General features: G+C 41.5%; 1 protein-coding gene across 3 annotated transcripts; it reads left to right on the forward strand.

Moving 5' to 3' along the window:
* The first annotated feature begins 56 nt into the window (after positions 1 to 56).
* On the forward strand, positions 57 to 25,636 carry fam53b (family with sequence similarity 53 member B). Of its 3 annotated transcripts, XM_046853506.1 has the most exons (6): positions 57 to 245; positions 10,955 to 11,072; positions 13,745 to 13,976; positions 15,822 to 15,876; positions 18,628 to 19,235; positions 25,068 to 25,636. In XM_046853506.1, exons 3-6 carry the CDS (start codon positions 13,887 to 13,889, stop codon positions 25,338 to 25,340), a joined length of 1,026 nt encoding a protein of 341 aa, XP_046709462.1. In that variant the 5' UTR covers positions 57 to 245; positions 10,955 to 11,072; positions 13,745 to 13,886; the 3' UTR covers positions 25,341 to 25,636. The 3 variants fall into 3 exon arrangements, with proteins under 3 accessions (XP_046709462.1, XP_046709464.1, XP_046709463.1); XM_046853508.1 differs by lacking the exon at positions 15,822 to 15,876; XM_046853507.1 differs by lacking the exon at positions 10,955 to 11,072.
* The last annotated feature ends 1,864 nt before the right edge of the window (positions 25,637 to 27,500 follow it).

Here is a 27,500-nt window from a genome sequence, read left to right on the forward strand (position 1 = left end):
GCCTCCCCTGCTTTTATGAATAGTTGATCCGCGTGTCCACATTAGAGCCCTGAGTGCAGTGTGTATGTTCAGTAAAAACCATGCAGCAATAAGGAAACGTTGGATCCTACATGTGTGTGTGTGTGAGTGTGTGTGAGAGTGTGTGTGTGTGTGTGTGAGTGTGTGTGAATGTGTGTATGCATGAGTGAGTGTGTGGATAGGTCTGTGCGACCATTCGATCAGTTTTAAAAAGATGTTCGAGTATGGTGAGTAACTTTTTCCCTCTTTCCAAGTACTCAAAACAGATTTAAAAAGCGTGATCATGTTTATAACAATATGTAAAAGTAATTAAAGAAGATGGGGGAAAAAACTTAACGCGTCACGTGTCAGCTTTTGGGAGCAGTGATAACTTTTACTTTTTGGCGTCAATGTGTTTAGGGGGAGGAAAAAAACGCTCCATTTTGATATCTAGTGCACTCCGTAGGGCGCACGGAGTGGCTGTTCACGCGCACTACGCAGGCCGCCTGTGTAGGGAACGTACCGCGATTTGAGATGCGGCCCTCTAGTGGTGTACCAGGGTTCAGCCATTGTTTGCAAAGGCATGTTTGGAACCTGTGTACACAATATAAATATAATCTATACATATATTTTTGTATTATTTTGTCTAATATTGTAATAAATACTTGTGGAATACGTTTTTTTGGATTTACAAAAGATATATAATAAAAAATATATAAATAATAATAAAAAAATATATAAATAAATATAAATCTACTGCCATACAGACCTATTTATCTGGATTATTTCTACATGAATCAGATCTATTGGCAGCTTTTATACTAAAATAAATGATCATTGTTTCATGTTAAAAATCAAACTCTTGTCCTCGTTTTTCGTGTTTCAGTAAGTTTGGTCAGAGTAGTGGTTGAAGGTTAAACATCAGTTTTGGTGGCACCTGAAAGCAGGTCAGTTTTTGTCTAACCCACAGAGAAGTGAGAGAAGTCCGGTTCCTCTGGTGTGAAGACTCCAGGAACCACGCAGGGGTTTTAACGCATGAACGCACCATCGCATCAATGCGACCTCACCACTTCAAAGGGATCTCCAAAACCCCCTCAGACGATTTATCCGTCCGGTTCGGCGTCACGATCTGTCCATACGGACACGATTTCACCTGTTTCACAGGAGTTGAGTTGTTATTCTGAAATAAAAACCCATCTGGTCGTTTTTTTTATCCGTTTACGGTTACATGCAGGGGAGTAGAGTAGGTATAGTAGCTATATAAGAGGTTTGAAATTGTGAGACCAAAAAAATGTGTGTCAAAGTTTTATGTCTGACTGACACTGGAGACTCCTTCCAGTAAAACACACAATAATTGTGTTGCTATGGAAATGGGAGAGGGTTAATGGTCAGGTTCTATAGAAAAGGACTTTAGCTGAAGGACAACTTGTATGCTGTTTATTATTATTATTATTATTATTATTATTATTATAGCGCGATGTTTTCAGCTATAAAAGGTCTTTTTGTTACAAAATAACGTTTAAGATTAAGACAGGACGAAGGTCGACGGACATTTTAAACAGCAAATCGTAGATCTTTACTCATAATATTTCTGGAAAAGAAAAAAAAAACGGTACTAGACCAGCACTCAGAAAGTGCAGCCAGCCAATCAGAGAGCAGCTTTTAGGATTCTCAATCTCGTGGACAGAAAATCGTACAAGAGACGGCTCAGATCACGTGTTTTCAGTGTTCCACATTTAGTCTCCTGTTATTATGACCTCCACTCGTCTGGGAAGATGTTCCAATAGATCTTGTGCTCCTTCTGCTTCAAGGCTGTTTGTAAAGTCAGGCACTGAGGTAGGTGAGGTGAGGAGGCCTGGGGGTGCAGCCAGAGCTTTAGCACAGGAGATCTTCCACTTTAACCCATGGAAAGCAGATCGTCTTGGAGGTTTGGGTCTCCTAGTTCAACTCATTTCACAATCGTGCGCTTCCAACGTTGCGCTAACAGTTTGAGGAAGAACCGGTAATGGCTGGAAAAGTCCGGTGTCCCGGTTCTTTTGGCCCTATATCTAGTCTTTAGAATGAATCCCACAATAGTCAATGATTTGACTTATGATTTGATGATTTGTTTGGCAGGTGAATTTTGGTATGAATGCATGTTCTCCTGGGGCAGAAACTCAAATCTTTTTTCCCTTCATATTTTGAAAGAGAGGCTTCAGGCGTGTAAGTCGGTAACACGCCTAATTTTCTCGAGACGTCGGAAACCAGTGCACACAGAACGGGTTTGGCACCGAATATCTGCTGCGTGATAGAAATCCAAGCCAGCAGTGTTGTAGCTGATTTTTTTTTCTCTAACTGGCACGAGACCAGGTGACCTCCACATCCATGTTTACACCATGTTTTCTTTCCTCTTTATTGTTTTGGATGGAGCTCGGCTGTGATTTATACACTCCCACATATAATAGGATATTTTCAGTAGAACATGCGCCAGGCTAAACATTTATATACCTGAACCCTAATGCCAACCGTAACAATCAGTAACAGTGACGCGTCTTACAGGCTGAACAACCGAACAACCACGTTTATTCCTGTAGTAAAATCTGCTCCAGATAAGAGTCCATACTCTGTATTTTCTCTCATATTTCTTCTGGCTAGTTCATCATTTATATATATATATATATTACTGTTTATAGTCTATATTTCATTTTATTTAACTATGTAAATTTATGTAAAAACTGTATATCCTGCACTTGTTGTTATTGCACTCTGGTTAGACCCAAACTGCATTTTGTTGCCTTGTACTTGTACATGTGTAATGACAATAAAGTTAAATCTAATCTATATATATATATATATATATATATATATATATATATATATATATATATATATATATATACATACACACACTATATAGTTTACATGATATAAACTAATTCCCACTATATATAACTAGTTCCCACCATAGATAATCATAGGTCCCACTATGTATAAGATCAGTGTGTATATATAACAGTGTAATAATATATAATATATAACTCCTATATAGAACTAATTTACATTGTATATAACTAGTTCCCAATATATATATATATAGTATAGTATATATATAGTATATATATATATATATATATATATATATATATATATATATATATATATATATATATATACTAGTTTATATTTAACTAGTGTCTACTATATATAACTACTTCTCACTATACATAACTAGTTTATATTGTATATAACTAGTTCCTAATATATATAATTAGTTTACATTATATGACTAGTTCCCACTATATAACTACTTCTCCTATATATATATATATATATATATATATATATATATATATATATATATATATATATAATTTTCTACTATATATAACTGCTTCTCACTATATATCAATAGTTTACATTATATATAATTGGTTTATATATAACTAGTTTCTACTATATATGTAACTTGTCCTTATATATATATTATCCTTTTATATATATATATATAATTTCCACTATATCAAAGTAGATTACAGTGCAAAAGTAACTATTTTATTACTATATAAACCAGTTCCCATTGTGTATATAACTAGTTTACATTATAGATAACTAGTTCCTGCTCTATATGGTTAGCTCATGCTCTATATGGTTAGCTCATGCTCTATATGGTTAGCTCATGCTAAGCTTATGCAGTGGTAAAAAAACTTAATTACAGCACAGTTTTTATTAATGAGGAGTTTTTGGTACAAATTCACACGTTCTCACGCTTCGCTGTATTTCTATAAACACTACTATCTTTACCCTACGTTAAAAACACCTGTGTAAAGTTTTGTGCTGTCTTTTTCACATTTAGTGTCCGTAAGCTGGGGTGCAGCCCACATTCACATTCCCTCATGTTCATCAGGGTTGGAGCTCAATAGCAGGAGATCTTCCACTCCAACCCCAAACATTAGTAGAGAAAAGGTGTATTTGGTTGATGAATAAATGACAGTGATGGAAATCTCTTCTCTGGATATAAGGAAGGACACGGATCATGGCAGACGATACTGACGTAGCTTTAAATTCATGCCGATTCTTTAAATTCGTCTGCGATGTGCAGATGAATGCGTGGAGACAGGAGGCGAGTTATCAGACCTTCACACATGGCTGAGCCCACACGGCCTTATTAAGTTTCTCATATACTGTGGAGGCCCTTTGTACTCAGGAGGCTTCGTGAGGCCACGTGCTAGCGCTCATGGTTTTACAGCCACCGCTTTGCCATTAACTAGGTCACTCCATTTCCAGCACGCGACCCCACCTAGCCTGGAAGTTCCCCAGGTTTATTACCTCGCGGACCGGGAAGCCGGAGCTCCTCGCATCTGCCACATCAAGCAGGATGAAATGTGTTTAAAGACTGTTCAAGTTCAAGTTTTACTTCGAAAGCCAACTTGTCAGACAGGGTCGCATAAACACACACCCAGGGTTTATCCAGAGATTTGTGTTTTGACAGCTTAATGAGCACCTACACAAATATTTGTCTCCCAAGACAATGGATTTCATCCAGGCAGAAAAAAAATCCTTGTCAAATTAACACCAGCGAGTCTCTGTCACTGCTACGTGAGCCGTTAGCCGTGTCGCTCTGCTAGCGTTGGCGTTGTGCCTCGGTGTCTGGTTACGCTTTTAGTTTGAGCTCGTGTTTAAACGTGAGCTGCCGCGTAGTAAAAAAAAAGTTTACCTCAGAGTCGTCTGGGTTTCGCAGCACGTCATCTGTGGGGCTGCAGCTATGGATGCTTTTAGTAATCGATTATTCTACCGACTATTCCCTCGACACGTCTCCTGAAATCAACTCATTTGTTTCCTCATCAGAAACATGTGCATTTTTATTGCTGAAATCGCACCCTGTGAAAACTAAACCCGTGCTGGTAGTGCGTCAGTAGTAACGGTCCGTGGGGAAACACAGTGCTCCGTGTGGAGTTAAATGGTCTAAACAAAGCATCGAGGCAAATAACTTTTTGGTATTCGATTATTGCAATTATTTACGATCGTTTTTGTACTTTTTTGTATTCGAGTTACTCGAGCTGACTAGCAGGACAGATCTGGCCGCTCTTGCCAATCAGATAACAGGTTCCACCCACAGAGCCACTGTAACCAATCAGACCGCAGTTTGCAATTAATCTATTAAAGAAAACTATTGCTCATATTGCTATGGAAGCAGAAGCTCGTTTGCCCCCATTCATGTTGTCAGAGTGGGAGGGGCTCTTCCATGTCAATCAAAGAAACTGTAGCCAATCACGGGAGTCCGTAAGCACTAGTATGCAGAAGATGGCAGATAGCGCTCACCGCAAAATGTATTGCTCCACCCCCAAAAACCCCAATGAAATAAAAAACGATCAGGTGTGTGGAGGTGAACCGATTTGTTAATCGTACGACGGTTAGCATTTCTCAGTCGTATGGTTAGCGTTATACGCTAAACGGTTAGCCTTTAGCGTGACGCCGGCGTGTCAGACCCGCCTCCTCCTTTCTCACGAACTCAGTTAAAGTTTTTTTTTTCACTTTCTTTTGCACCTCGCGAGGTCCGTACGTTCGGTCACGTAAGCGCCGCCAGTGCCGTCGCGGAGTCACGTGAACGGTTGGAGTTGTTACTTCCTGTTTGTACTTTGGTGAAAGTATCATTGTGGTCACTGATAAAGTGCGCGTGCGAGTGTTCCGCCCGAGAACATCGTGATAAAAACCAAGTGATTATGGAGGAGAAAATACAATACACCCTCTTTCTCTCTCTGTTTTTCTTTCTTCTGTCTCTCGTTCCTCGTCCTCCCCCGTCTCTCTCTCTCTCTCTCTCTCTCTCTCTCTCTCTCTCTCTCTCTCTCTCTCATTCTTTATTCTCCCACGTCTCTTTCGTTCTTCGTCCTCCCCCATCCACATTTTCACTGTCTCACTTGTTTTTGTCAGTTCTGTTCTCTATCATCTCTCTCTCTCTCTCTCTCTCTCTCTCTCTCTCTCTCTCTCTCTCTGTGAGATGGCCAGGCTTTTGTGTGTATGCTAAACACATGGGGCAGCTGTGTGTGTGTGTGTGTGTGTGTGTGTGTGTGTGTTCTGAAAGCAGTGTGTCTGGTGTTCTTTTGCCCCCAAGTGTTGTGTTAATTGACAGGTTTGCACTCGCATTCACTCGTGTACATACGCCACTATACAGCACCAACGTCCTAACGGATTCTCTTTGAATACACGTATCGCAATACCGATATCTCATCGCCTCATCTATCACAATACCGATATCACGATACTGATATTGCCTGTCACTTTTATCGTGATACCGATATCGGCCCGCCCTGTCACTCAGTATCTCATTAATGATTGTTTTTGCAATACTTTTTTCAACACTTGTATCGCAATATTGATAAGCAATGCTTATATAAGCTAGCAGATGCCTGTGATTGGCTGGTGCTTCTTAATTGATGGACGAGAGAGAGAAGGTTCCTAACAATGCCACAAAAACACTATTTTCAGTAAAATGACAACTTTATCTCTGACAGTTTCAACACACCGACACTGGAGACTTTTTCTTTTACAAATTACACAGAGATCCTACAGAAAAGCTCCCGGTGTTCTGCATGCTGCGTGTGGTTTTAAACGCGGTGGCGTGTTTGTGGTGTGGTTGGAATAAGCGATGATGCAGCAAGTGTGTGTTTTAGGTCACCCAGAAGTTTCGAACTGATGCTTTATTAGAAATTAAACTGAACGATGTAGGTGGAAACGAACCCTGATGACTCATCACCTGCTCTGAAACTCAGGGTGAACTGAGTGTCCGCTTTTGGTGGTTATTGAATTATGTCAGAAGATAAGAAGCTGCGAATTTACATCAGAACTACATCGTACAATCAAACCCTCAACCTTTCATCAGTAAACCAGGGCCCTAAATGTAATCCCACTGCCCATACCCCTCATAATCCCACTGCCCATAACCCTTCATAATCCCACTGCCCATAACCCCTCATAATCCCACTGCCCATAACCCCTCATAATCCCACTGCCCATATTCCCAAAGCCCATACCCCTCATAATCCCACTACCCATAACCCTTCATAATCCCACTGCCCATAACCCCTCATAATCCCACTGCCCATATTCCCAATGCCCATACCCCTCATAATCCCACTACCCATAACCCTTCATAATCCCACTGCCCATACCGCTCATAATCCCACTGCCCATAACCCCTCATAATCCCACTGCCCATATTCCCACTGCCCATAACCCCTCATAATCCCACTGCCCATATTTCCAATGCCCATAACCCTTCATAATCCCACTGCCCATAACCCCTCATATTCCCAATGCCCATATTCCCACTGCCCATAACCCTTCATAATCCCATTGCCCATAACCCTTCATAATCCCACTGCCCATAACCCTTCATAATCCCACTGCCCATAACCCTTCATAATCCCACTGCCTATAACCCTGCATAATCCCACTGCCCATAACCCTTCATAATCCCACTGTCCATAATCCCACTGCCCATACCCCCTATAATCTCACTGGTTTCATGTAGCGGGGTTGTTGGGCTCCCCACACCTCACACTCTCCTAAAGTGGGAGTCATTGGGGTTTTGCGATGGTCGTCATCATCACATCATATTTACATCTTCATTATTCACCCACCTCTCTGCTATCACTCGTACAGAGAGAGAGAGAGAGAGAGAGAGAGAGAGAGAAGGGGGGCACATATATTATACTATGCGATTTGACAAGATATTGTTTGTCGTCGTTCCTCTGGACTTTACTGAAACCCGTTCCTACGGCAACCTCCAGTTTCTCTCGTCACATTTCTGAAACTTTTCCTGTGTGTTCCTCGTCCTGCTGGTGTTCAGCGAGGCTTCAGGGTCTATAGGACTGGAATGAGAAACAGCCTTTAGCGTGTGAATACGGTGTGTGTGTGTGTGTGTGTGTGTGTGTGTGTGTGTGTGTGTGTGTGTGTGTGTGTGTTCTGAAAGCAGTGTGTCTGGTGTTCTTTTGCCCCAAGTGTTGTGTTAATTGACAGGTTTGCACTCGCATTCACTCGTGTACATACGCCACTATACAGCACCAACGTCCTAACGGATTCTCTTTGAATACACGTATCGCAATACCGATATCTCATCGCCTCATCTATCACAATACCGATATCACGATACTGATATTGCCTGTCACTTTTATCGTGATACCGATATCGGCCCGCCCTGTCACTCAGTATCTCATTAATGATTGTTTTTGCAATACTTTTTTCAACACTTGTATCGCAATATTGATAAGCAATGCTTATATAAGCTAGCAGATGCCTGTGATTGGCTGGTGCTTCTTAATTGATGGACGAGAGAAGGTTCCTAACAATGCCACAAAAACACTATTTTCAGTAAAATGACAACTTTATCTCTGACAGTTTCAACACACCGACACTGGAGACTTTTTCTTTTACAAATTACACAGAGATCCTACAGAAAAGCTCCCGGTGTTCTGCATGCTGCGTGTGGTTTTAAACGCGGTGGCGTGTTTGTGGTGTGGTTGGAATAGCGATGATGCAGCAAGTGTGTGTTTTAGGTCACCCAGAAGTTTCGAACTGATGCTTTATTAGAAATTAAACTGAACGATGTAGGTGGAAACGAACCCTGATGACTCATCACCTGCTCTGAAACTCAGGGTGAACTGAGTGTCCGCTTTTGGTGGTTATTGAATTATGTCAGAAGATAAGAAGCTGCGAATTTACATCAGAACTACATCGTACAATCAAACCCTCAACCTTTCATCAGTAAACCAGGGCCCTAAATGTAATCCCACTGCCCATAACCCCTCATAATCCCACTGTCCATAATCCCACTGCCTATAACCCTGCATAATCCCACTGCCCATACCCCCTATAATCTCACTGGTTTCATGTAGCGGGTTGTTGGGCTCCCCACACCTCACACTCTCCTAAAGTGGGAGTCATTGGGGTTTTGCGATGGTCGTCATCATCACATCATATTTACATCTTCATTATTCACCCACCTCTCTGCTATCACTCGTACAGAGAGAGAGAGAGAGAGAGAGAGAGAGAAGGGGCACATATATTATACTATGCGATTTGACAAGATATTGTTTGTCGTCGTTCCTCTGGACTTTACTGAAACCCGTTCCTACGGCAACCTCCAGTTTCTCTCGTCACATTTCTGAAACTTTTCCTGTGTGTTCCTCGTCCTGCTGGTGTTCAGCGAGGCTTCAGGGTCTATAGGACTGGAATGAGAAACAGCCTTTAGCGTGTGAATACGGTGTGTGTGTGTGTGTGTGTGTGTGTGTGTGTGTGTGTGTGTGTGTGTGTGTGTGTGTGTGCGTGTGTGCGTACATGTGAAGCCTTGTGTTATAGGACAGACTCGTAAATAAAAGAGGCAGAGCTTATTTTCTCCCGAAAGCAATAAAGCATTTATAAATCAATAAAGCATAAATTCCTTCTCATGATAAAGACCCTGCGTGTGTGTGTGTGTGTGTAATAGTTTTGCAGTTATGTGATATAACACTGGGGTAAAAGTGTAAAACATCACACTAATTATTGCTGAGGTTATTATCTACACGTCTGCTGTGGAACTCGCTCATCATCACACTGCTTCTCAAGCATTCAAACGCTTTCGGTGTTTCCTCAGCAACTCCTTTCTAACCCTAATTGGAAAATGAGCAAATCTGCTGTCTAAGATTGATTCCTCAGGTTAAAGTCTGAAAAACTTAATAATAACCAATCTGTAAATAAAGTGGTTTACTGTAAAAAAAAAAAAAAAAAAAAAAAGTACTGTAAAATCGGTTTACTGTAAAAATGTATTATAAAAAGGTTTAATAAGAGTTTTAGTGTAAAGGTTTGACGAAAAGAGCTTTACTGTAAAAGTTTACTGTAAAAAAGTTTCAATTTTAAAAATCAGGTTTACTGTAAGCGTTTTATGAAAGAGGCTTTTTGTAAAGCCCATGTGAAAGAGGTTCAGTAAAAAAAAAAAAAAAAAACAGGTTCACTGTAAAGGTTTCATGAGATAAAAAATGAGGTTCAGTGTAAAAAAAAAAAGGCTGTAAAAGTGTCAATAAAAAATAAGTTTTACTGTAAAAGGTTTGCCATAAAGTTTACTGTAGAAAATTTCTATTTAGAAAAAGAGGCTTACTGTAAAAGCTTACTGTAAAGTGAGGTTTACTGTAAAAAAAAAATACTGTAAAATGGGGTTTACTTAAAACAGTTTTGTGAAAGAGGCTTTTTGTAAATGCTTCCTGTGGAAGAGGTTCAGTTAAAAAAATATATATATATGTTTTTACTATAATTTACTATAAATACTGTAAAGGTTTCATGATAAAAAGAGGTTTAGTGTAAAAGTGGTTTAGTGTAAAAGTGGACTGTAAAAGAGGTTGAGTTTAAAAAATTAGGTTAACTGTAAAAGCTTCCTGTGCAATGAGGTTTCCTGGAAAAGTTTGAGAGTTTGGAGAAAAACTCTGTAAAGTTCACTGTAAAGGTTTTGTAAAAAAAAAAAAAGTTTATTCCAAAAGTTTACTGTTACAAAAGTGGGTTTGCTGTAAAGGTTTACTGTAAAAAGATTGTTTGCTTTAAAAGGTTTTGTGGAAAGAAATGTTTACTGTAAAAAATAATTTTGCATTAAAAAACCAAAAGTAACTGTAAGAAAAAAAGAGGTTTATCTGAGGTTAGGGATTTTTTTTAGCGTTTGTCGGTTTCAGGGAGTTTCCTCCGAGTCCTCAGTTTTCAGTTTCATTATGAAAAGTTCTGGGTAGTTCAGGTAAATGGAAAAAGGTTAAGGTCAATATTGTAATGTGTCATATTAGCATAGCCACATGACTAATCGTGTTAGTGTTCCAGCAGATAAGAGTGTGTGTGTGTGTGTGTGTGTGTGTGTGTGTGTGTCCTAACACGCTGTACAATTGCTCAGTCATTGCCTCAGATAAGCCGTGTAAACCTTCGTCCTCATCCTCCCTCCTCCGTCTTTCCCTTTCTCCATGTTTCATAGAAGTTTTGTAACTTCGCCCGTGGGACGAGAGTCGCGGTTTTTACCATCCTACAATAGCACGAAGAGACGAAGCCGGCTGTGGAGGAAACGTGTGGCTCAGAGGGCCACCTGCACGCCCGTGAGTCACTTCTCCATCAACTTCCCTTTCGTTTCAGCTTATTTATGCGTGTGTTTTTAATGGAAATCAAAGTGCCTCGCTCGGGGAGGAAGGGCGGTGGATGTGGTTTGTGTCATTTATTAAAATAGTATGTATAAAATTATTTAGTCAGGCTTCTTTCCTTTCATCTTTATCTGACAAAGTGTCCGATTTGAAATCAAACATTTAATTTTGTTCTATTTGCTATGGTAAGTATTGTTGATGATCGAAACGGTTTCGTTACCATAGTAACCGTAATCGAAACGTACATATTAAAATGCCCCAGTGTGAATATACAGAATATAAACACTCTTGGAATTCCTCTGGACCAATCAGATTAGAGAGAGCCTTGAACTTTTAGTGTGATTCAATATATTTCATAATTAATATGTAATTGTGTTTTGCTCCATTTTAAACACTCATTTATCGCTTTAGGTGTTTTATTATAAAGTATATTATTGTAAAATATGTATAGTTTCACTTTCGAAAGGGAAGCTAGTTTTAACCCTATTTCCAAAGGAAAATTTTAATAAAGCAAAGTATTTCAATATAAAACAAGATATTAAGTTAAACACCACTACGTTTATAAATAGCGTAACTCACAATCATTGTTTTAAAGTAAGAAAAACAATAAAAATATTATAAAAATGCTACTGTAAAATGCAAAAACGACTGCAATAAAAAAAATACAAAACTGTAAACAAACAAAAATTGGCATTAGAAATAAATAAAAAATAATGAAATAAGGTACAAAAAAAATTGAGATATGAAATAATGATTCATCAATATAAATAATTTAAAGATAATTTTTGAAAAGAAAAATATAACAAAAAAAATGGATGTGCCGTTTTAAAATACCAATAAATTATTAATTAATAAGAATAAAAAAATCTATTCATTTATAAAAAAAAAACTTGAAAAAACTTAAATACCACTTCTATTCATATAACAACAAATAATAATTTAAAAAGCTACTTTTATAGAATGAATTATTTATATATATATATATATATATATATATATATATATATATATATATATATATATATATATATACACACACACACACATCACATATCTGTGTATTTGTAATTTGTAAGATATCTAGAATGATGTAACATTAACGCTGGACTCCTTCACCTCCTCGCTAGATCGAACCCCACCACTTTTTTTCCCCGTCGGCGTAACAAGGTGTAAAAACGTCCGTCACTTCCGTCTGTATCGATCCCTGAGACGTGTTTAAACATCTTTGGGGAAGAACCAAATAGGGCTGGAAAAGTCATGTGTTCCACTTCAGAGACCATTTCGAGATGAAGCCACAGTCAGTGTTACATAAGCCCCTCCCCATTTATACTCCAAGCTAATCGTGTCTCGTGGACTCGCACCCCTACCTTCAAGCTCCTTTATTTTTCCTTTCAAAACCCGAAGTATTAGTCACCTACCAAGTATTCAGAACTGGGACCCTCCTGGATCCTGGATCACCTCCTGTGGGTGTGTTTTTGGCCGAGTGATTGTCGGAGAACCTCTGCACATCCGCATGGCAGCTATCAGTGGGGTTGTTTTGATAAACGCAGGCTCAGATTTATTCTTAGTCTCCTGTCCCGATGATCCGATTACGAGCCGCGGCTCGGCTTTAACCTCTGGACGTCAGATCGCGATAAAGGATTACGCAAGCGTCCGGATCACAGACCGTCTCCGTGAACTCATCGGTCATAAATGCTCGACAGATCTTAGTTTAGTGCCTTGGATTGGTCTCGGTTACGATCTGGAGGACGCTCGGCTGAACGGAGCGCACAGGCGGCTCTGATTGGTCAGGAGGTGTCTATTGTAACGAAACCGCAAATACACAATTTGACCAGAAGTACTGGGACAACTGACTTTTCCGGCCACATTTGGTTCTTCCCCAAAATATTAGCGCACACAGCTTTATCAGACGTCTCTATCATGACATTTCTTCTCAAACTTCAAAAACCTTTAAAAAGCGTTTGTTTGGTGCCGTAACGTGGAAATTTCCCGACTGTGGGATGAATAAAGGTTCATCTTCTCTCATCTTATCCGCTCTACATCAATCTCCACAAAATCTAGTGGATCATCTTCCCAGAAGAGCGGAGCTCATTATAACAACTCAATGTGGAATGGATGTTCATCTAATCCTCAGGTGTCCACAAACTTTTGTCAAGTGTACCTTAACGCTTCTATAGCAACAGCTAATTCACTTTTTTATATTGTTTCTTCCTGTAAGCAGTCTCCAGTTTCAAAGTTTTTTTTTTTTTTTTTTGTGGCTCCTGTTCAAGTATTATTAATGTCCAGAGAGGAAATAAAGAGAAGCCGACGAGGGAACGAGCATTTATAGCTGCTATAATGTAACCGAGAACAGGAACCGATTTGTTCCGAGGAAAAAAAACATAAATCAGAAATGTCGTTGGATAGCTAATAAAAGCTCGCTGGAGCTGCTGCGGTGTCGGGGGAATAAACATCTGATTATTTTCCTCTAACTGCACAGCACACCTGACCACCCTCGATTGCTCATCAGCGCAAAACCCACACTCTCATCCGGACCTCCTATTGTGTTATTTTTTTCCTTTTATTTGATGGCCGTGTGGGAAGCCGAATTCTCACCCCCCCACTTTGTGTCTATTCTTTTGTGTCTGCAGGGTCAAGAGGGCTCCTCTCGAAGAACATTCCAGAAGTAACGATGGGCCAGATGGGAGCGTGATCAAGTCGCCTACACCCTGCGTTGCACGTAAAGATGGATGCCAGTCGATTTTTCACTCTCTGAAATGGGCTTTCGCAAAGATGTGTGTGGCCATGGTGATCATTCACACTAAAACACTGGAAAAGAAGGGAGTCGACGATGTAACCTCCAGAGAGCCGACCTCCGACTCGGTAAGACCTTTTCAGCTAACGGCGCCGTGAGACCTGAGTCGTTCTGACGTCTTCAAATTAGATCACATTACACAGGTTTTACTTTTTCAGGGGGTTGAAAAACAAACATGTCGCAAAATTACAGGAAGTGATGTCAAGTTTGCTCCATGAAGATCCACTTTCCATGGGCTGGAGTGGAAGATCTTCTGCTATAGAGCTAAACCCATATTATACACCACAAATGTGAACGCTGACTGCACCCCAGGAACCTACTCACCTCACCTACATCAATACCTGACTTTACTAACACCCTTGTAGCTGCATGGATCTCGACACAAATCTTTACAAAAATCTAGTGGAACATCTGCCCAGAAGAGTGGAGCTTCTTATAACGGCACATGAAGACTACATGTGGACTGGGTTTCTCAAAAAGTAGAACATGGCACAAACATTCTGCATTTTTTTTCGAGATTGGAGTTTTGAAAATCCTGGTTAAGTGGTGCTTTTTGTCGAACCTCATCAGCTCCACTCCTCACCCGCTCAGACTTCATCCTGGAAGATCCTGGAAATCTTTCCAGATGACCTTTCCAATCAGAAAAAAGCTTTTGTCCAGTTTCTTGAAACCTACAGGACTTCTAGATTTTATAGACATCAACTAATGTGATAAAAAGCAAATCCATTTGAAATCATCGAAATCGAATTATTTGAAACTGTATGTAATAAAATTCGGAAGATTTGTTAGCTAAAAATTTCTAATGCAATCATTTGAATATTGGATATAATGGGTTCAAGGCTTTGTGACTTCACTACAATGAGCTCGTCCTTAGCCCCGCCCCTAAAGCCGATTTCCACGCAGACCTTGTTTATTGTGCGGAATTACGAGCATAGGCGGTATTCCTGCGGTTCTAAGGTAGAACCGACAAATTTGCGTTTAAGTCCAAATACATTGACCGAGACACCGTATTGTCTCTGTGATCGCTAAATCCGAATCTAATCACAGACTCGGTCATTTTTAAAATGTTTTCCAAAGTGGATCAATTTAAAAAGTGGAGAAATGGAGGCTTTCGGAAAGAACGACGACGTGCTTCAGACGTCGGCGTGACGTCTCAAAGAGCCGGAAAGAACATACATACATACACGTTTTAAAGATTTAGTGACCTCACAAACCGAGCTTGTACGTCGACCCGCCCAAGAATCTGACGCCTCTGTTTTTCTGTCAGCTCGGATGCTATAAGTGTTGAGTTCATGGGATTGCGAACGTGACCTAAAAGTATGGCATTGGTTGAAATATGAAGACCCCGTGAATCAAAACCTCGAACAACCCCTGACACAACCCCCACCCCTTTTACCTGCACACCCCCCCAAAAGAAAGAACCCCCAACATTTACTCCACACGCTACGCCTCGAAACCGAGCGTCTCCTGCGCTTGCTAGCATCTGCTCTCAGTGCACCACTTTCCACAGGCTGCGAGATGATTGTGGTTTGAGCTCCTTATTGTTGGCTAAAAGCCTTTTTAGAACCTAACGGCGGGTGGGAGGCTTTGGGTTTCCTGTCTTCATTGTGCGCTCGCTGTCACCCCGGCGGAGGTTTTTTTTTAAGTTGCCCCTGCTTAGCCGGGTACCTCACCCCGTTGGTTCGCTCCATCTCCTTTTATTAACTACAATTACCGTTTCAGGAGTTGTGCCTCCTAGGGGTCAAAGGTCAAAGTCAGGCATTGTGCAGTCCCTTTTTTTTGGGGAAAAAGTTTCGCGTTTGGGAATTGATCATTCAGGCGCAAGTCCGCAGATTTGAATTCCATAATCTTCTGGCTTGTTTTAAATTTTATACAAATATACCAGAACTAAAATAGACGTTTTCTCTCCACAGCACGAGACGTCGACCATGAGCCAGGGAACGGCCCTGTTCTCTTGCGGAATCATGGGTAATACTTCTTATACTTCTTTCATACTTCTTAACATCTTCCCATCCAACCTTCTCCCACACTACGTGGTGTTGGCAGCCTGGCAGATCGCTAGGATGGAAAGGCCACAACTTCTCTGAAAAGCATGAAACAAAAACGTGTCATGTGTTAGTTCCCTGAACACCTGCTCTACGCCCTGATAGCGGTTAGCGTCGACTCTGTGATGTCGCAGATGTCACCACTTCCGATAGGGTTCTTATAAGGTGAATGTTTGCTCCAGTGCGATAGATACAACCTCAACTTAACTTTGTGTACCATTAACGGTAACTTTGACACGTGAGAAACTCGCAAGAAAGCTACGTTTATTAAACGCCTACGAACACGTAAATTAGCGGCGTTTTAAAATGCACGGTTTCAAGAACCTTTCGATTTTGTGTAAACGTGATTTTCCTTCGCTGATCAAATTCACATTGTAGGAACGCTCCTACAATGTGATGTTGCTATAGCAACCTCAGAATGTCGATCACCGAATTAGGAAGCTAGCTAGCTAGCATAATCCAAACATTCCATTGGCATTCTCTCATATAATTTGCATAATAGATTATTTTGTGACATCACTAAATCGATAATACAACGCTGATATCTTTAACTCTATGTTTTGATTTAAAACTTTGCTTTACGTATATAAGCGATTCAGGGGTGGGGCTACGTACGAGCTCAGTTAGTGATGTCACAATATAAACATTCCAGTTTTTGAAACAATCACATTTGGTATGCGGGGTGTCATAACGATGTGTCGTACCTGGAAACATTTGGTCTGCCGCTAAGATGGCTAGCTAGCTAATCTGGGCAGAATTAGCATTTAACTTTATTGTCGGTTGTCATGGCAATGTTTTGAGCCTGTTTTGACAATACAAAAGAAAAATAAAGATGGTGAAATCTGTGAACAATGCAGGCTAGTTAACTAGCCGGCTAGCTAAGTTATCTAACTGTATATTTCGAAATATTCATAGTTCCTGCTTTCTAATTAGATCATTTAGTTGTTTGGAAGTGAAATACGAGCACGTGGATGTAAAATGCTAAAAACAAATCCCGAAAGCCAGAACAACTTAGTTGTTTGAGCTAGCGTCTGGAGTTCCTGGTGTTTACTTCAAAACACGTAGTGCTAATTTCCTGTTTGATGCTAACCAGGATTCAGGATTCATTAAGATATGCACCTTGTACTGATGAACCCTGTACTAGCAAACATGTTGTCCTGTGCAGAAGTCATAAAAGCAGATGTTTTCCTCTGTGGGAACTTCAGTAAGCAGGTCCTTCACCAAATCGACTGAACAAAACAGGAAGTAGCGAAACGTTCATCAGTAGAGCGCACATACGGTTTCCGTGCATGCCCCCAAAAGACGCCCGGTTTCTACGAGTAATTGGGTGGACTCACGGAGTGGACTCCGGAGGTGAAGCTCATGTGTCTAGACTGCTACAGATGTTGTGGTCTGTTCGGGGATGAGGCCTCCCGCCGGTCCTGGCAGCCTGCCACCAATCAGACGCTGCTATTTTCGTCTCCTGCAAATCTGACCCGATTTTTACACACACTTCCTTTTCACCCCTCAGCCCCTCTGACCATTTTTCCGAGCAGATTTTATGAGAACAATAGAGAAGCCTGAGGACCTCACATGCTTCTGGATGATCTAAAGATGTAGGTAGTGATGGGATGGGATCATGGAGGTAGTAGTTTAGGGTGGGGCTCATGGATCTTGTGGTTCTCGTGAGGTGTTTGTCTAATGTGAGAAGTTTGTTTAAAACAGTACTCGGTCAGGGTGTTTAGTGTTATCAGGAGAATGTAAAGCTTCCAAGATGGTCCAACATGGCTGCCTATGACATCCTGGAAGTTCCAGCACATTTTTCAGTATTCTTAACTCAGTGTTGGGACTTGTTCCCCAGACTTGTGATCATATCCATGATGATCTTTATCCATAATCTCTATTATGATGAGTATCACCATGGAGAATCGTTGTTTAATGTGAAATCATGTATGAAATCTCATGTCCCGTGTAATCTACTGCATCAAACTCATTGCCAGCTCATGATTCAGATTTTCTGAAGAAGCTGAAACAGTGTTCCACGTGTACTAGGTGTAGCGCAGGTGATGATATCGATAACTGCAGCACATGCTGAGACAAATCCCTAACCCACGGAAGTGTCCAGGTGCCAGTTTTGCAATTCTTTTCAGGTAATTATCACTAATGAGCTATAAAATATTGAACGTTAGGTTCCTGAGATGGTTGATCTGCTCAAAAGAAACAAACCACCATCCACAAGCCTAAAGTGGATCCTAAGAACAAACTCTAAGGAACAATTTGAACTAAATGGGGCGGCCATCTTGTTGGTATCAGTCTGGACAAGCTAATTAGCAAACAAAATTAGTATTAGCAACTCTCATCTATGCAATGCAGAGGAACGATACTTTAAATGTGAAATGAAAAACTCCAGTAAGTCACTGTTAATAAGCGAGTCATTGCGATTGAATGACTCACCCGTGTAAATTATTCAGTTCAAACGCAATGGCTCGCTGTTGCTCAGAGACCCAAAACAGTGCTGCGGCTTTGTTTGAAATAATTTTGTTTTACTTTAGGAAGTGATACAAATGGCCACATTTTCTGTCTCCCGTCCAATACTTCTTGCCTTCCCAAGGTTGAGGGTAACTCACGTACCCCATGCAAGTCAGGTTTCTTGCTCTGCCCTTATTGGGTTTTTTTTGTTTGCATTTGTTTTCAGACTTTGTTAGTGTCAGCCAGCGTCCCATGGGTTCGAGTCTGGAGAGTCTGTGGGACTCTGGTGCAAGCAGCACCAGTTCCATCAGTGGCCTTCTGCGGGACCTGAGCTTGAGCGAAACCCCTTCACCCAGCAAACGCCAGTGCCGATCTCGATCCTGCTCAGACGAGCTGAGCTGGCGTTCCCCATGGCGCCCGCAGGCCTCGCGCCTTTGGACGGCCGTCGAAAAACGTCGCTGCCACAGCGGGGGAGCCATTCTGCCCTCGTCTTCATATTCGTCTTCTTCCATCTTCTCCAGCATGCAGAGAAGCTCCAGTTTCAGCTTTCCGACCCGCTCCAACCTTTCCGAGACTCCGTTTCCTCAATCGTTCACCGCCATGGCGTTTGACCCGCCCAACTCCCTTTGCTCTTCTCACGAGAGGATTTGCCAGGCCGAGATCGACGCCGCGCCGGAAGCAAGTTCTACAGACTCCACCTCCGAGGAAGGAGGACTCGCACGGAGCCAGTCGCAACCCTGCGTACTGAACGACCAGAAAATTGGGATGAAGCGCCGCAGACAGGACGAACCTCACAAACAGAGGCCTTCGCTGGATTTGGCCAAGATGACGCAGGTGAGACTCGAACCCAACACTTTTGTATTAAACTAATAAGAACGAAAGAAACTATTACTATTACTATTCATACTTTGAGGGTTAAGGGCCTTGCTCAGGGTCCCAGGAGTATCTGGGATTCAAACTCACAATCTTCCAATACACTAAGCTTCAGTGCAGTATAGTGAGATTCTTTGCATATCCCAGCATGTTAGGGAGGGGACGGGTAGCTTTATCGTTGTTGGACCTATGACCAAAACGTCATGAGTTTAAATTCCACCCCCGCCTGCTTGGCCCTTGAGCAAGTCCCTTAACCCTCTACTGCTCAGTTGTGTGCTCAGTTTAAGGGTGTCTGACAAACGGTGTAAATGTAAATGAAGCTGTGGTCAGAGTACAGGGTCAAGTCAAGTTTATTTCTTTAGCGCTTTTCACAACAGACATTGTCTCAAAGCAGCTTTACAGAAATCAACAGTCAAGGTGAACGGTGTGCATTTATCCCTGATTAGCAAGTCGTGGCGACAGGGCCAACCATGATACCAAAACCCTGAGGGTTAAGGGCCTTGCTCAAGGGCCCAACAGGGGCAGCTTAGTGGTTCTAGGGCTTGAACCCCCAACCTCCCAATCAGTCACCCAGAGCATTAATCAGTGAGCTGTACATTAGATTAGATTTGATTCAACTTTGTCTTTGTGCATAGTACGAGTAGAGGACCAATGAAATGTAGCGATGCAAATTGCAGGCCTTAAGCTCCGCCCCTATTTGGTTGCACTTGCAATTTCTGAATACCGAATAGAAAACTGTAACCGATCAGGCGTGTTTGGATCAGGAAACTTTTCAAGTAGGTGTTTTTGTAAATTTTTCTTTCATTCGTACTGTATACTGTACAACAATAAACTGTAATAAAAAAAAGAATACTCCTAATCCAAAAACGCAAACACGTGCTAGCTAGCTCACGTCCAAGGCTACGTCCTTATTTTTGAGGTGTTTTATTATTGAGAGACGTTGAGTCACCATGTGCCCCTTCAGATGTTGCTCTTCTTGACACACTTGACAGGAGGAATGGGGTTTTTTGGTCACTTAACCAAAGCTAAGAAAATTCTATGTAAAAATCTAAATACTCAACACGGGCAAAAGTCTTTTTTCCGACACCAGACTTCACCCTTCCTGAGAATGTTCCTGCACAGAGGAAATTAAGATCCAAACCTGTTTCTGCAGGACAATCGTGCACAAAGCCAGCTCCATGAAGAAACATGCGTTGGAGTGGAAGATCTCCTGCTGTAGAGCTCTAAACACTAATCAACACTGACTGTACCCTAGAAAACCCCTTCACCTCCTCACCTTCTCAGCAGTACATGACTTTTCTAACACCCTTGCAGCACAAATCTCCACAGAATCTTGTAGAACATCTTTCCAGAAAAGTGGAGCGCATAGAAATTGACAGGTCAGGTGTCCACAAACGCTCGGTTCTGTGATCTGCGAGGAGGTATTTTTGTGTTTACGTTGATGGAAGGAGCCTCCAGTGCCGGTTCCTGATCACGAGAAGCTTCGAGATGATGTTTTGAAATCTGCTTTTATCTGACCTTTTTTGTGATTTTATCCTTTGATGGGTTTTTTATTAGTATTTCTTTCTTTCTTCTATACTTATAAAGAGCTTTGAGATGTAACTTTTGAAGGAACCATTAAAAACTAGATGATTATTATTATTATAATGAAATGTTCTCTAGCTAGAAAATAAAAACCTTCTTAATACAATAACGAATCCAGCTGTTACATCGTCAGGATCATTTCCACTGCAGGACCAAAAGCTTCTACTACAGCAGGATGTTTTTTGTCTGTGTGTGTGTGTGTGTGTTTTCCCCCTGTGCTTTGACTCACTCTGATTAAAACAGAAACCTCTTCTGAGGCGTATATACGGCGCTCACACACAAACCTGAAAGGAAGAAGTGAGTATGAAAGGCAGAAGTGCTCGTGTGCACGCTCATGTGCACGCTCGTGCGCACGCCACGTCCCGACCTTTCACGTCGCGAGTGTGCGTCTTCCTCTGCCGTTCTTCTCTTTCTTCTCTTTTTTTCTTTCCATCTCTTTCAGTAACACAAAAACAAGGGTCGCCCACAAACCAGCGTTCGGTTCTGTACAGATTTATACACTGCGCCCGCCAAAAGTTTTGGGACACCTGAGCTGCTTTTTGTGTTGTTTTTTTAAACACACATTGGGTCTCCATTTGCTCTTAGATGAATGGAGGTTATTCTAAGATGTTTCACTAGATTTTGTGGAGATTTGTGCTCATTCAGATACACAGGTGTGTTAAGGCAGGTACTGATGTAGGTGAGGTCTGCGTTCACGTTCATCTTAACGTTTAATGGGGTTGGAGCTCCATAGCAGGAGATGTTCCACTCCAACCCATAAAGGGAAGATTTCATGCTCCTGCACCCTAAGATAAACAATCTGTTTCCAGGTTTGTGGTAAAAGTTTGAACATGAACCATATATAGGGTGGAAAAATCAGCCGTTCCAATACTTTTGGCCACACAGTTTGAGTAAATATAACCCAGGGTTGGACATCGGATCGGAAGGTCATCAGTTCACATCCCAGCATGGGCCTTTATCCCTCGACTGCTCGAGTTTGAGATAATTGTAAGTCAAATGGTATAAACGTATGAACCAAGTAGAATTAAGGGAAGTGAGGAACGTCGATCCTCGAGGCTTTGAAGACCTTTGCTTCGTTCTGGTTTAAACTTGTTTGGGTGGTCGAGTAAAATCTCTGATTTATCGATATGATCTTCTCGCTATCAAAACCTTTTCGTATTGTATTATGTTACGTTTCTGTATGTAGAGTATCACAACTCCGTGTTTAGCTGCTGGCGTCAAACTTGGGTTGTAAATCCGCTAGATCTGGACATGTTTTCAAAAGTGTACGAACCCTCAGTGGTGTGTGCAGGTGCAACGTTCTTATTCATTTCTACTCAAAGCAACCAGAAACGCTTCGTCCAATCGTCTAGTCCGAGTCATGATTAGACCTAGCGTAACCCTGTGGAGATACGTGGAGCAAAATCATCAGTTCAGGGTGCTTTCATTAAAATACCATGGTTTATAAATATTCATGACTATGCAAATGTGGAAGGAACCTGAAAGTGAGTGTAGGGCAGTTCTCGTTTTTTTTCTTTTTTAGTTTTTTCCGTGATGGCAGCTGTTCTTTTGTTTTGTTCCAGCTGTTGCTTTGTTTCTCCATCTTACTTGTTACACATGATTTGTGTGTGTGTGTGTGTGTGTGTGTGTGTGTGTGTGTGTGTGTGTACCAGTCAAAAGTTTGGACACACCTTTCCCTTCAGTGGTTTTCCTTTATGTTTATTATTTTCATCACTGTACATTAATACTGAAGAATCCAATCTACGAAAGAACATGTCTGTAATTATGTAGTGAACAAAACGTGTTGAACGTGTTAAATAACCTAGAACGAGGTTCTTCAGAGCAGCTACATTCGAGCTAGTCACCTGGAATGGTTTCTAACCATCTTAAGGAGTTCCCTGAGGTGTTGAGTGCTTGTTGGCTGTTTTTCCTTCACTCTCTGGTCCAACTAGTCCCAAACCATCTCAACTGGATTTAGATGGTGGGATTGTCCAAGAAGTTGAGTAATGGAGTGCTGCATCAGATGACCTCCACAAAGAGCTCCTACAGAACTTGGAGTCGTTGTTCTGTTGGAAAACTACTGATGGTCTCACTAAATGCAAACCAGATTGCATGGCTGCATGTCACTGCAAAACGCTGTGGTAGCCATGCTGGTTAAGTGTGACCTCAATGTTGACGCTATCAATGTCACCAGCAAAGCATCTCCACACCATGACACCATGTTTCACAGTGGGAACCACACGAACGTGAACCGTTTCTGTTCATCATCTGTACGTCTAACAAAAACGAACATCTTAAATTTGGAATCATTAGACAAAAAGGACAGTTTTCCACTGATCTAATGTCCATTTCTTGGCCCAAGCAAGTCTCTTCTGCTTGCTGTTCTTCAGAAGAAAGTGTTTTTGCCGTGAACTCGCCCAGACTCACACGGTCTCTTCTGAGCAGTGGATGTTGAAATATGTCTGCCAGTTGAACCCTGAGAAACATTCATGTAAATCTGTGGTTTCTGAGGCTGGTAATTCTAATAAGCTTATCCTCTGCAGCAGAGGTAGCTCTTAGTCTTCCTTTCCTGATTTTGATGGTTTTGAGTGTTTTTTTTAGCCATAATATGGATTTGTACAGTGGTTGCAGTAGCACTAAGAGGCCTATTGACTCTGTACTCATACTTTCCACTGTACGTCTGAAGATGGTCTAAAGCACATTAAGAAGACAAAACACCCCTGAGAAGGGAAAACCATTCCAGGTGACTACCTCACGACTCTGATGAGAGAAACCCACGGGTTTTACAACCCGGCATCAAAGCTACATGGAGCTACTTAGGACAGTAAAATGTGTGTGTGTGTGTGTGTGTGTGTGTGTGTGTGTGTGTGTGTGTGTGTGTGTGTGTGTGTTTCCTCTGTGTATAAGGGACAGGGAGGTGGAGGTTGTGGTGAAACAGCCTGATTTACAAATCAAATTTTCAGTCTCTGCAGCAGCGAAGCTTGACTGCAGCTAGTACTAAATGAGTGTGTGTGTGTGTGTGTGTGTGTGTGTGTGTGTTTGCGCCAAAAAGAGAGGCAGGATGCATGAAAGCAATCATTAACAGCTCTCAGTAGGTGTTCTCACATAATCCAACCACACAACACACTCGAACCCTCTCTGTAACTCTGACCCGTGTGGTTGGTTGGTTTTCGCTGCACTTTTCCTTGAATATATTTTGAAACCCTATTTGTTACCCCGCGTCCCCATAAAGCATGTTGTCCCCGGTGCAGGTGACGCTGGAGGACGGCGTCTTGTTCATCGGTTCTTCGTTGTTCTGACTTCTGACTTTATTATGTAGCATAAATATATACAGAGTTTTACAAAAACTTTGTGTGTGTTTCAACATCCGAAGACACACACACACACACACACACACACACACACACACACACACACACACACACACACTGTGGAATATGATCGCAGGGGTCAACACACTTTTTGCTGTATGGTGTAGCTACGTATTGGAAAAGCATCAGTCAGTCTACGTAGGAGGCGTGGCTTAAAGTGGATATATGCTGCTGTTTATTTATTTATTTATTTATTTATTTTTGCCTGCTGAACCTAAACTTTCTTTTGCCGGTACAGAATTGAGAAAACGTGTTAATATTTAGAGAAATAAATGTGCGTACGTCACGTCTGACGGCACCATCCCTCCAAAAATATCCACCCGAATGAAACGCAGGAACAAAAGCAGAGAACTTGTCGAACTCCGCCGACTGGCTTTTCCTGTCCCTCGCGAACGCCGTGATGGATACGCATGAGCGACAGTGAACTCGGAAAAGTTTTACTTCAAAATATGTACACATTTTTCCATCGTTTTCTTTTCTATATCGAATAATGCTGTAAAGATTAGAACTACTACAAATATGGTTATTATACATGAAAAATACCTTTATATGCCCCGCCCACTTTTTCTGATTGGCTGTTATTGGCTGTGTTTATGACTGTTACTCGCTTTCTGCCTGATCGTTGATTCTTTCCCAAGACTTTTTATTTGTTTGGTGTTTGGACCGTACCATTTTGCACAAATTGAACTTTGTGCATGATTTTCATTCGCACGCTTACACCTATGCTAGGTTTGACGTGTTAACTTGCACGTCGTCGCTTCCTGACTGTTTTTATGAATTCAGAATCGGTTTGTTTTGGTTCAGCTATGTTGCTGTTATTATTGTTGTGATGTTGATATTCTTCTATTCCCCCCAACAGAGACAGAATTTCCAGAGCCTCAGTTGCCCTCGCTTCAACTTTGACAACGGGTGTCAATCAAGCCTGACTCCGCCCTCTTTTGGCAGCCCCTCTAATCAGAGCGAGAAGGCGTATCCCCTCAGCCTTAAAGAAGACGACTCGTCTGTGGTGGACGAATCGGACACCGATTGGACCAACGGGAAGGAGCGAGAGCCTCCGTGGGCGGAGCAATGCGGGTTTAAAAGGGACGTGTTGGGCGGAGAACTCGATATCGAGCAGATTGAGAGAAATTGACCCTTTTTATTTTGTTTTTTATTTTTATTTTTTTTCTGGAGGACATCTATACGTTCCGACCTCTCTCAGGTTCCTCGCGTTCTTCCTGTAGGTTTTTCCGGAGAAGCGAGGAAACCGTAGTGTGGGGGACGAGAAAAGGACTCAGGAGAAACGGACGCTCACGTACGGAATTGTGGGACGTTAGGACGACTCAGGTTGAATCTTTGAAAAGAAAAAAAAAACGTGCTCACGCTCTGTTGCAGATATTGTAGCTTTTTTATTTTTCTTCTCGTTCATTAAAGGAAGTATGAAAACGACGGCGTACGTCCCCGGATTGTCCGACTTGCCGATGTGTGTTGTGTGTATGTGTGTGTGTGTGCTGAATGAGGAGCAAACGGACCTGAAAAAAAATCAAAGCTATATTTTTAAAGGGTTATTCACGTGAATTGTTTTCCTGCGCCGTTCATCCGAAAGTACACGCCATGACGAAGAAGGAGGACGAAAACGGAAGAAGGATCCGAGTGGAAAACCGGGGACTTGCTGTTGAACTTGCACTGGCATTTACACACACACCTCACACACACACACACACACACACACACACACACACACACACACACAAGCACACCGTACGTACATAGTGAAAAGCTTGGAACGGGTTTCAGGTTTGTAATAGCGTTGAATGTTAATTTCAAGCTAATAGAGTTTAATTCCTCTTTTTACGAAGTGTAACGTAAATGTACTTATTTCTATACGAATAAACAGCCTTTACTGTGTGTTTGTAAACCGCTGTGTGTGTGTGTGTGTGTTCAATCCCATAATTATGTCCCGAGTGGGCGTGGCTTCTGAAGCCTGGAGAATGTGGACTATATAAATATTATTAAAAAAATCTTGATATAATTTTACTCCTTAAACATTAACACACTTCAGAAGGGGGTTCTGGTACCTCACTAAGTCTGAGTCCCTGTAATGCTGGTACTCGTTTCCTGAAAGGTAAAATTCCTATCTAAAGCTAATGGAAAAAGTCTAAGACGTATCCATAACCTCTATAAACTCCACCCCCTTGAACACGTTCATGTTAAAGATTTGTTGCTCGGACACAAATCGGCTTTATAGAACTAAACAGAACGAGGAAACGGCGAGATGTGATGAAGTGAGCGAAAAGCTCCCCGAGACATTATGATGAAGGAACCGTAAGAGGAACCAAAAGAGATCCTCACTATAAACCATTCTGTCTTATCATCTGTGCACTGATTGAGTCTCGAGTGCAAAACCGTTCCTGTGGATCGCAGTCTGAGGCCGTCGTCATGGTTACCACGAACCATCCACATTACCATTTTGGGTATCTCCAGATGTTTATGGTGGAGCAATTATATGGTTTATAAGGTGGGGAGAACTTGATCCGGGATAGATAGATCACTGGGATGTCAGAGGGATGGAGAGAGCGAACTTTACACTTCACTTTCGTTTTTTTTTTTTCACTTTTGATTACGGTTCAGGAACCAACCTGAAAATTGGAACATCTTCAGTGGACAAAAAGTCATCTGTAGTCAATTAGAACAGAAGTTTGGCCAAGACACATTAAATGTTCTCCGTGTTCTATTTAACCCTGAGCAGATACACTGTGGACACCTGATCATAAGATTTCTGTGTGCTACTTTTTGAATGTCACATTTAGTCTCCATTTGCTCTTACAGTAACCTCCACTCTTCTGGGAAGATGTTCCACTAGATTTGTGGAAATTTATTCAGCCATAAGGGTGTTAGTAAAGTGGAGGTGAGAAGGTCTGGGGTGCAATCAGTGTTCACGTTCATTCATGTTCAATAGGGTTGGAGCTCTATAGCAGGAGATCTTCCACTCCAACCCCAGGTATCTTAATGGAGCTGCTTTGGGCACAGAAATCATGCTGGAACAGGTTTTGGGTCTCTTAAGTCCAGTAAAGGAAAAAATGTCATGCTCCTGCATCCAGAGACGTCCTGTTCAACTGTGTGCCTCCACGTTTGTACGAACAGTTTGGGGAAAAAACACGTGGGTGGAGAAGACAGGTGTCCTTCTAAGACTTACTGTGTTTTATTACACCAATTCATTAATTGATCTAAACGTGATCATGTGACCCAGTCATCATATTACTGAATCACTTAACAGTTGTGTTTGTGTGTTGATTTCCTACACACTGTATGA

Source organism: Silurus meridionalis, chromosome 7 (genome assembly GCF_014805685.1).
Source record: "Silurus meridionalis isolate SWU-2019-XX chromosome 7, ASM1480568v1, whole genome shotgun sequence".
NCBI lineage: Eukaryota > Metazoa > Chordata > Actinopteri > Siluriformes > Siluridae > Silurus > Silurus meridionalis.